This window comes from Macrosteles quadrilineatus, unplaced genomic scaffold, assembly GCF_028750875.1.
Source record: "Macrosteles quadrilineatus isolate MER2022 unplaced genomic scaffold, UCM_ALF_1.0 Scaffold_3__2_contigs__length_128488019, whole genome shotgun sequence".
Classification (NCBI taxonomy): Eukaryota; Metazoa; Arthropoda; class Insecta; order Hemiptera; family Cicadellidae; genus Macrosteles; species Macrosteles quadrilineatus.
Window position 1 is genome coordinate 96733120 of NW_026542596.1, and position 11242 is coordinate 96744361.

At 34.7% G+C, this 11242-nt stretch overlaps 1 protein-coding gene across 1 annotated transcript; it reads right to left on the reverse strand.

Annotated features, from left to right (window-relative positions):
• Window positions 1-2421: 2421 nt before the first annotated feature.
• LOC128989930 (stress-associated endoplasmic reticulum protein 2-like) lies at window positions 2422-7968 on the reverse strand. Its single transcript, XM_054412083.1, has 3 exons — window positions 7763-7968; window positions 4480-4552; window positions 2422-2965 (listed from the first exon to the last, which is right to left on the reverse strand). The coding sequence occupies exons 1-3, from the start codon at window positions 7844-7846 to the stop codon at window positions 2928-2930; spliced, it is 195 nt and encodes a 64-aa protein (XP_054268058.1). The 5' UTR covers window positions 7847-7968; the 3' UTR covers window positions 2422-2927.
• Window positions 7969-11242: the final 3274 nt, after the last annotated feature.

The window sequence follows — 11242 nt, forward strand, 5'->3', positions numbered from 1 at the left end:
TTTTATTCCTTGTCATGGTAAATGATCTGCCGTCTACTATTAAGCCATCGAAAACCATCATGTTTGCTGACGACACATCTTTCCTTACAGTAAGTAAAGATTTGCCAACTGTGAATGGTATTGCTGATGAAACTCTTAATCAGGCTGTTACATGGTTCAGAGCTAATGGTTTTAAACTTAATGAATCAAAAACACAAAAGGCAATATACTCCTTAAATAGTAGACTTGCTTATTCAGTTGAATTTGTTAAGTGCATTAAGTTACTAGGGGTGCAAATGGATTGTAACTTAACTTGGAATAGCCAAATAGATTTAGTTTGCAGTAAATTGTCAAAAGTTGTATATTTGTTAAAAACTTTAAAATTTTACGTTCCTGTTACTTATTTATTGTCTGTTTATTATGCTTTGTTTCATTCTTTGTTAGACTATGGTATTATTTTATGGGGAAACTCTGGCAGGATAACTGATGTTTTGTTGTTGCAAAAGAAAGCTATTAGGATAGTAACAAACTCAAAGAAAAAAGCTCACTGTAAACCTCTTTTTACTGAAACTGGTGTTATGACTGTTACCTATCTGTTTGTACATTTTTAGGTTATTGTTATTTATAAAATCAAATGAATCAAGTCTTGTTTTCAATAATGACATCCATTCCTATAACACTGGAAGTAGTAGAAATGTTCATATTGATCAAGCTAGGTTAGCTAAAACTTTAAGAAGCCATTCATGTGTAGGTGTTAGACTTTTTAACCATTTGCCTTTAGATATAAGATGTTTGCCTTTTCCTAGTTTTAAAAAAGCCATTCACCTTTTGCTAGTCAACAATCCTTCCTACTGTATTAAGGAGTATGAAAGATGTTTGAATCTGTGATACTGTTAATTGTTTTTGTAGGTAGCTGTGTTATTGTTATTCATATAGGCTAAATCTGTGATATTTAATTTTATTATTTTAATAATTGTACTTGACAAGGTCGTATGCACTGTAATATTTTGTGTTCTTAGACCAATAAATCTCTTGACTCTTGAAACAAATCAAACTGGTTTGGTGTGTTACTCACAAATAAGTTAACAATAATGCCAATTATATTATTAGATTCTCAATTAAAAATTTTAAGCTGTCCATATATCTACAGTATTAACACTGATGCTAAAACAAATAATTTATATTCTGAACTGCAACAGGCATCATAAGAACTAATATAATTGACCTGTATTTTTTGTAACCTTAACCAAACTGCTAAAAAGGATTCACATTTGTCTGCAGTTGATGGAGGAGCCTATTTACCATGTGACTTTGAAGGAGCCAATGAGGACAGTAGGTTGTTGCCAAATCTAGTAATAATACCAGCTGATTTGAAAATATTGTTTAGTATATTTTAATTAGTGTTGAAAAGTAGTAAACGGGGGACGTTGCAACGTCGCGCTAGTCCAGTATTGGTATTGGCTGCGGCAAACTGCAGACTCTCATGTCCCCTAGTATAGGTTGACATTCAGATTTAAATTTTTTATGTTTCTAATTTCAAATTTCTGGTTTTGACCATCGCTACTATGCCCTCCACCATTAGTTATACTCTAGATATGTGTGTAATTAAAGTTATTACACATTTTCATTCTGAAAGGCAAAAAGGTAAAAATAAAGGTGTATCGATAAGTGTAATGAATAATAGTATATTACGTTACTAGTCCTGAAAATAGGTGTTAACCGTACAAGTGTGGTCTCCCGTGCGAGACGAAGTCGACTACTAAATCTGTTAAAATCCTTATATTATATTACTACCAACTAAAGGACTAACAATCACTGGTCATAAGGTTATGTTTTTGTTTATTACCACTCATCGCCATATACAGTATAATCAGCTGGTTGGTGTCCGGTAAAAATCATTAAAGTACAGTAGTACGTAATGAAACCCCAATTGATTAAGCTGATGGCAAACAGCTGTTTTCTGGACTAAATCCTTGCGTGGGAAGTTCATTAAAACAGTGTAGTGTGGCATAAAAATATTTATGTGATAATAGGAATGGACAACACTGTCCATCAACACTGACTGTGTTTTTGTGGTATAGCTATTGTGGTATTAAAATAGAAAATAAAATCTGATAAATTATGTTTCTGTGTCCAACGGCTTTGTATGAGCTATAAAACTACTCAAACCCTACTTTTATAATACATGTACAGTACCTTGACGACAAGTCTTTCATGGGGATGATCAAATATGACTTCTTATCAAGATTAACTCCTCATTGAGGTTTATTTAATATGCAATTAAGGGTAACATAAAATCAAGAAGCAGTGAAAATGACACTTATTATCAAGGGCCACTTTTTATCGAGGGTCTTCTTATTGAGGTTCCAATGTAGGTAGTAGTGATTTAGAATTTTAATTACATGATGCGCAATACATGGAGCTGGTAAATAATTACTACTGTTAAATATATAACTTTTTTATTAAGTTTACATCTCTAAAATATACTTTCAATTCAAAAAGAAATCATTAAACCTTGTATAAAATAAATAAATATTCAAAACGAAATACAAGTAAAAAACCTAAGTCTGGAATGGTATCCAATTCATCGCCAGCAGTCACTTGGCGTACACTGTACAAATTAATTGTGTTAATGGTATTTATTTACAATATTTATATCCCCTATTAAAATTTGTCCACAACAACCTTGAGCGATGACACGTCTAAATGTGATTCTAAATCGGAAATAGTGTGTTCTGTCTTTGTAAAATAAATAATAAGTAAGTAGTACAGTTAACAACAAACATCTTTAATTCAAAAAAAAGAATAACCAGTTACATTTTTTCCAAAAAGAAAAAATATAAATGAGTTCAGCAAAATGTGTTGTGCGCCAATATTTTTATGACATTTGAGACAAGGAAATTCTTGAATTTACCCAATGATGGTGCGGTGAGCTGCATGTTTGAGCGCTACGCTGCTCGAATGCTTTGGATGATCTGGAAAACAGCTGCAACAGACAAATATTATATAGAAAACTATATTTCTATGTCACCTTTGATTAAATAACCATACATGTTATCATGTTGGTACATCATATCATATTTCCTCACGAAAGCACACTAAATTAAGTAAAGGAATAACAAAAACAGCTGATTTGAACAATTAAAAGCGCATAAACATGTAAATTGGAAAATAATTCTTTCAGATGCACCTAAATCTGTCCAAGCATAAGTGAAAAATTTACTTTACGTATCACAGGTCAACCGCTCATCTGCTCCAAAAAAGGTTTAGGTACAGTATTTATTTATGAACTAGCTGTGTGCCTGTCTACGGACAGGGATCTTGTAGTCAGTTGCAACCTTATTAGGCCTATATTCAGAACAACAGTTCGTTTGCGTATTAAGTGTGCATTTTTCTAGATATGAACCAAAGTAGCGGGTACCGAAAACCGACGTCGAATTAATTGTGGTTACGGACGATTGGGTAGGCCTGTGTACCAATAGGAAATGGGCCATAGGCCTATTGGCATTATGGTCCAGCAATGCAGCCAGTGAAAACACAAAGTGACAATTAGAAAAGCTAGCTTAGCAGCATCCGTAAACCTCTGTTACGATTACAACGAAATCGTTAAGATCTTCCGAGATCACAGCAACATTCACGATATCCCATTGTAGTTAGGTTATTTTTAATTGACACAACAGCCATTGAAACACTTTTAAAAAATGGAAACCTCAAGTTTGTAGGCTTTTGGCGACTACGATTTGAAAAATAAAACGCAAGATACCCAGTTTTATAAACCTGATTCAGGGTATTTTTCCCGGTTTCCAAAACTTGATAAAATTTTATAAACACAGAACCCCCAGTAAAATACGCACCTAGGTGGTGTCCCCATCTCAATAATTGATAAACTTTATCTTATCTAACCTAACCTGACATAACCCATGCTTAAGTTAACGAATGTAATGAACAAACAAACAACTAATGTAGGAACAAATACATGAACAAATTAATGATCTCTATAGCACAAGTAGCTTATTAGGTTATCAGCATCGCCCAGTTCGTACACTATTTATTTTTCAAATGAAACTTGAATTAATATAAGACATTCATTAGCTAACACTAACGTATCGGTTTGATTAACATAAATAGTTTATTCAGGCCAACTATCAGTTCTATTTCATGTAAAAAAATAAGCAGCCCCTAAATAAAATTCAAAGATTAACAGTGTTTGTTATGTCTTTTATTGCTGACAATATTCCAGTGGGGGAGCACGGTCACTTAACTAGTTCCTTAATAAATCAAGGAAAAAAATTATCAAGTTACTCTTTAACAGGAAAGTACCATAAATATTGTTTTTCAAAAATTCGTTAGAAATCCCTAAAGTAAACAAATACCTCCACAGAAATGGTCAGATAACACAAAAGGTTGTGTAGGCCTATTCGAGACACAAGGAAAAAAGGTTCTAAGGGAAACACTGTCTATAGGTACTGTATCTCAAATAAACTAAACTTGTTTACGAACCTGATCCACAAACCACAAAGACAAAGAGAGCAAGCAGCCATGGTCCAACAGGGTATTTTTCATCTACTGGTTTCTGTGAAACATACGACACATTGTACTTAGCAAAAATAAATAGAAAGAGGGCAAAATTGTGGTTAGAAATCACCTTAAAGTAATTCGATATTAACGTTGGGGCATCCGTGTGCAATTTTCTTTGCGTAGAGGAAAGGCCTAACCTAAATTAGGTCTTTCCATTCTTTAACACGTTCACTGCTGAAAACCTTTACAGGCGCTCCTAAACTGCGGCGAGGCCCGGGCGGAGCCCCGGCACGCTAACTGAATCAGCGATCGCTGTTAGCATTGAAATATCCAGTAAGACAAATCACAAAAGAGCAGTGGTGATTGTTCTGCGTTACTCCGAAAGTGGACGTAGTTCACTGAAACACCCAAAGGTAGCAGCACTGCATGGATCAATAACCAGAGTCTTTGTAATATGGCTCGAACAGAGAAAATCCCCGAAAACGGGACAAAAGCATTACCAGATGGGATTTTACAGGAATGTTAAGTACCAACCTACACCAAAATAAAGCTCACATTCTACGCTAAGTTACAGGCTAGCAACAATTACAACGTTCCCCGGCAATGGCTGAGCTCACATTGAAGCAAAGTTGTTGGCATTGGTGAAGGACGTGATTTCCGCCCCGCACCAGTGGCGCCGGGACCGCGGGGCGTGAATTCCCGCCCCTTGCACTGAACGTGTTAATGTTGGATATGCACAAATATTTGCTTGATAGCTAACTTATTGGAATTCAGATAGAATAATATTAGAAATAGTGATGGGGCATTCAAATACAGAATCGAATACTTATTCAAATACAACCAAGGTATTCAAAGATTCGAATACTTCTGGCTGTATTCGAATACTGAAATCCGGCCGTGTTCGAATACTTTGAATTCATTCAAACCAATCTAGTTTGAATACTCAGAATGAATGAATTCGAATTCGGCCGATGTGTTACGAGTTCGAATGCACTGAATACTAGTGTTATGAATACCTTTAGTTTGCTTAATCCACAACAACAAATTATAGGCTAAGTTTTCTTACTTGGAATGGAATCTTCACTGTACCCGACTCAGGAATGATCAGTTTATTGTCTCATTAAAATGTGAAATTTGGACACTACCGGCATTTATTAATTATTAGATAAAATAAATCAATTAACCTAGTAATGAATCACAATGTTTTAAAGTTGAAATTAACATCTCACTAAATCTGTTATAATGAATACTTTTGTCTAGTTATTTCACAATATTAAATTATTCATTACCTAAGTTAACTGAATGAATGTGAACAATAATCTATTTCATTTGGGTTTCAGTTATTTTGAAATGTAACCTAATTATTGTAGAGGAGAACTGAACTACTTTTATTTTCATTTATATGTATTTATTTATACACTAGTGTCCCTGTTGCTCGAATTCGAGCAATTGCTAAGTATTAAAGGCGTTATATTAAAATGAATAACAGTCATAATTTCTGATGACTTTAAAAGATTCAACTCAAAGATTTTGGAAATACTCATGATGTAGGTACATAACAGATCGATATAATCACAATTTCTTGTCAGATATCTTATCTGACACATAAATATCACAAAATCACAATATCACAAAAATCACAAATATCTTATCATTTTTTTTTTAAAGCTGATCTTATTTTTTAGCGTTTTCTACAAATAGCCTTACTCGTAGCCGCATTAGGTTACCCATAATAACATTAAAATATAAAAAAATTCTATTTCTTCTCCTTGGTGGTGTTCTATGACTTTCCTTTGGTTCCATAGTTTGCAAATGGGCTCTTTCAATGATTAATAAGAAATGCAGCACAGTGTTAATTCAGTTTTCTTTTTAAGATATCAATTTATCCAGGCTCTCTCACTTTTTTCCATTGTAATATTTACGCCAACCCAAATTCAAATAGTAAACATTTCATTTCAACCAAGTCAGTAAATGTTTGTAGCAAACTTTTAAATTAGCAAACTTATTAACGGTTTACAACATATGTTCTTCTTCTCACTTTTAATTTCTGACAACAGCTGGAGTTTCATAACAATTTTTGTTTCCCATGTTAATCTTATGGAGAAATATGAAACTTTAAAGGGCCCCATGGCCTCACTCCAGTGTTTCCATTCGCGGGATTATTATCCCGAAAACGGGATTTTTAGACCTTGAGCGGGATTAAAACGGGATGCGGGATAAAACGGGATTTTTGGCTGTGACGACTATTTTTATTTTTTTTCTACTCAATTTTAGAGAAAAACTAACTCAAATTGTTTAAATACTGTATCAAAATATAATAGTGATGTTTAAACAACTTATAAAAATGATACGTAAAGTCTAATACTAGGAATCGTGCCAAAAAAATCATGCGGGATAAAACGGGATTTTTCACCGATTTAAAAGCGGGATAAAACGGGATTTTTCGACCCAGTAAGCGGGATTATTCTTTTGGTCGTGTGGAAACACTGCCTCACTCTCTAATTATTTCCCTAAAAAGAAAGTTTCCTGCACAACTTCACGTTATGCTCTTTCCAATGAGACCAAAAACATGTCAATCGGTTCAGTAGTTTCGGAGGAGTAATTGTCACAAAAATCCTGCTTGCGTATTAAATAAGTATAGATGAATGGCAACAAAGCTTTGATTTACTAAACTAGACTTGGGAAAATTGAAACTGCCATATTGGTTTGCTGTATTTATGTACATGTTGCTATGGAGAAACAAAATGTTTGTTTAGATTTTCGGGATTGAGTCTACAAAAGTATTCAATTATCTAGTCACTAGAGCGCCAGCGCCATGCCGTCAGGGATCATGGGTGCCAATTGCAAAAGTATTTGAATACAAGTATTCAAATACTTGTTTGAATACTTCTAAGTATTTGAATACATGTAAGTATTCTCAGTGAGATAAAAGGCCAAAACTGTTAACTTAAGTTAGTTGTCAAAACTTCGTTTTCGTTTCAGGTTGGCAAATTGTAGCTTATTGCAACTTATGTAATAAATGGGCTAAAGGCTCACAAAACATATGGCAGAATCCTCAGGCTACAAATTAGCCTACTAACTAAGGAACCTAATGGCATTAAATATTAAAACAGGAAAAACTATCATATAGTTTTGCTTTAGGACTACTTCATCTAATTTCATTAGGAAATCTGGACAGTGTATTTCACTAAACTGATATTGGTTTACCTAACTTAATTGTAGGCCTAAAGACTTATTACTAGCATAGCCTAGTTCGAAAACTCACCGATGATTTAGGGACATTTCCACGAATTAATACGTTTTTACTGGCCTTTTCATTAGCAATACGCATCCTCTGCTTGGGGGCCATGTTAATTAAGCTGTGTTTAAATAATAAAATATCTTCCACAACAAATAACTTGTAAAACGCCCAAAACAGCGCACTCTCAACCACCTCCTGGGTAAAAAGATGCAATGGAAAGAGAGGAGAGAACTCAGGGAATGTTGACGTTGACGTTTGGCGATGATAATCACACGGTTGCCAACACGACTACACTACAGCAGTTACGTCTACAAGCATTCGTGTACTGAAGCCTACTTGATATTGGTGCGATACAGTAACTGACTCATACTATACAAAGTACTCACGCGATAAAAATATGTAAGGATTTATATTTTTATCGCTCTTGATCTGTTTTGCTACTATTTGTACAATTTGTACATAACCGTCTTCTGTATGACATTACAATGTTCACTGTTCGGTGTCCAGGAAGTCCAAGGCCCTTGGCTGTGTTGATGCATTATTTTGTACTTTGAATAAAATTGAAAATTCTGGATATCAACTGCATAGTAAAAATTATTGGTCTAAAATCACTCTTGGGACTTTGTTAACTCGAATATTCCACCTCACATACTCAAAATTATCAAGGGTAACCCAAACCAATTAAAATTATAAAGGTAATTTGCGACTACGAAGAACACCAACACGTGTTTTTCGTCAATGTTTAAACCATTCATTGTAATTTGATGAAAGATATGAAGCTATCCATAAAAAGTCAGTATGATGTACAATTTTTAATTCTTTGCATTGATAATAAGAAAGACAATGTACGATATTTTGCACTGGTTAGGAAAGGTAGGAAAATGCATGCACCAGGTGACCAGCCTGTAGTTTGCGGCTCATACCAGGAATTACCAGGCGTGATCCATGAGAGGATGGGAAATGGAGTTTTCCATGACATCAAGGTTCTGGGTAGCTCGCATGGTCTGAAAAACTACGTTCCCCATTCGTATAGTGAGACGTTGGTATTGATCTGTTTCTTTGTAAGAAAATGACTATCTCCAATCTCCGTTATTTGTTCAGTGAGCGACAGACCTCGACCTTGATCAAGCATTCAGGCATTGATAACCATATAACCATATTTACTCTCAGTTCAAACCGAATCAAAAAGGTCTCCCCTACAAATATTTTCATCTTTGAAAAATATAGTGTGTATCACTATATCACATGAAAATGTGTTTTCAAGCTGGATTAAACCCCGAAAACCTAGTTTTGGTGTAACCATAGACAAAAATAGAATTATTTAATTCTATATTTGTCTAGTGTAGCTTAACTTATCCCTAAATAATATTACTCCCATGGTTGCGTATTATGATCTCAATAAAATCATCATTTGGACGTAAAAACTTACCTTTCTTATCTTGTTAGATTTCGAACAAGTTGAAAGAGTTTATGCCAAACCTAGCTCTCTCTTGCCAATCACCCATGGCTTTCAGCTTTGTGATAATGCCATGAATGGTTCAGATCGTAAGTTTTAGGTCCACCTGCTCCGCTAATGAAGAAAATGAAAATGGATTGGAAGCAAGTTCTGTCTGTGTTTTGGAGACCGACCTCCATTAAAAGCAAAAGCCATATATTATAATAATAAATTGATCTTTTGTTGATGGTAAAGTCTTTGAAAAGAGGGACTTTGTCTCCTCTGACCATAACAGCCTAAAAATAAGTAGTACAACGTTCTGAATCAAAATATTCTCCTCTATAAATTCATCATCCTTTTTTGGTCGAATGACAACAATAATTAAGCTACCAGGTATATATCACAAACAAAACAAGCTTAATTTTTTATATTAAAGGGTGGTCATAAATTATTGTACACATTTTAATATAAAATAAATAAATAACCAAGCAACCTAGAAACATGGGAATTGTTTCATTAAATAGCAAATTTAAAACAGTTTTATACAGTAACTGCAAAAAAACAATTATAAAATGTCAGCAATTATGAAAAGTAGTTATAAAAAGACCATAAAAATCACCTAAACTGTTATCGTAAGTTATGTTCATCTGAGGTCCACCCCTACTATATATTGGACACTTTCCAGTCATTCTAATTGTCTGTACCACCATTTTATAGAATTTCTACACAGAGAATTACGGCCACATACACTCTAAACGATGCCTTCTTTGAGCAGTTATTAGGTACAGATTTGCTTTCATGAAACCAAAGACGTTGCTTTTTATTGCATTAATTTTCTTACTTGATTCGGTTCAAGGTTTTATTACCAAATGTCATACACAGCTGGTGTAGAAAGGTCTATTGTTGGTTTTGCTATACTATGCCATGCGGTGGGGCACACGGAAGATTTCTCAGGTGACGTTTGACGTCACTAACTGCTGCGTCTGAAGAAACAATTTTATAATTTTCTATTATTAAATTAAACTGTCATAACCTAACCAAACTAACCCAACGTGCTGATAATGGAAAAATCGAATAAAGGTTTACTAATCTAAAAAATAGTTTTGTTCATAAAATAAAATTATCATTGCCTAAAATTCAATTTTATAATTTTTTAATTATAAAATTAAACTGTCATAACCTAACCAAACCAACCAAACTTGCTGATATGAAAAAAATGTTGATAAAAAGTTAGTGCCACCGGCAGGATTCGAACCCGGAACATACGGATTATCAGCCCGCAACGCTATCCACTGCACCACCGAGGCCGATGGCTCTATCCGTATCGTTGCGGTATTGGTGTTCCCTCAAAGTGACGTCAGCAGTTAGTGACGTCAAACGGGACCTGAGAAATCTTCCGTGTGCCGTTTCGCTATGCCATGCTATCTATGCTGACTAGGCCACAACACAAGTCATAACAAAAACAAATTACATTCACTGTTTGAGTGATTTTTGCACATTTCTTATAACCACTTTTTCCAATTACTGACATTTATATAATTACTAGCTATACCCGCGGGCTTTGCCCCGTTTTACTTCATAAGTGAGCTCGTTCGCATGGCTCAATCACGTCCTGGTTGAAGTTCGTTCGCTACGCTCACTCACCTTTAGGTTGGAGCTCGTTCGCTGCGCTCACTTTCCTTCAGGTTAGCTCGTTCGCTACGCTAACTGGCCTCCAGGTTGAAGTTCGTTCGCTACGCTCACTCACCTTTTGGTTGCAAATTAGCTGTTGTCATAAAAAAAAATAATAATAGTGCAGCACCCTGTTGGTAATCCTTGTAACTTTAATGCTATTGAACATCATAGATCAGAACCAACTTGTTTAATTGAAACAGCTGTTAAGATTCATTAATTCCATTTAAATATGAGTACTCATAAGGTTAACATGGGAAACTCCAGAGCCACTGGGGCGGAACCCGAGAGTTGATAAGAATAAAAACAACTTAGTTTTCCTATTTAATGCCTAAAGAATCAGTGTACCAAATTTCAGCCTCCTAGGTAAATGGGAAGTGGGAGAATTAGTGATGAGT

Coding starts and splice junctions, on each gene's coding strand:
- LOC128989930 (XM_054412083.1), bottom strand. CDS start 7,846: ATGGCCCCCAAGCAGAGGATGCGTATTGCTAATGAAAAGGCCAGTAAA. Junction 4,553..7,762: donor GAAATGTCCCTAAATCATCG/GTGAGTTTTCGA, acceptor TATGTTTCACAG/AAACCAGTAGATGAAAAATA. Junction 2,966..4,479: donor CTTTGTGGTTTGTGGATCAG/GTTCGTAAACAA, acceptor TGTCTGTTGCAG/CTGTTTTCCAGATCATCCAA.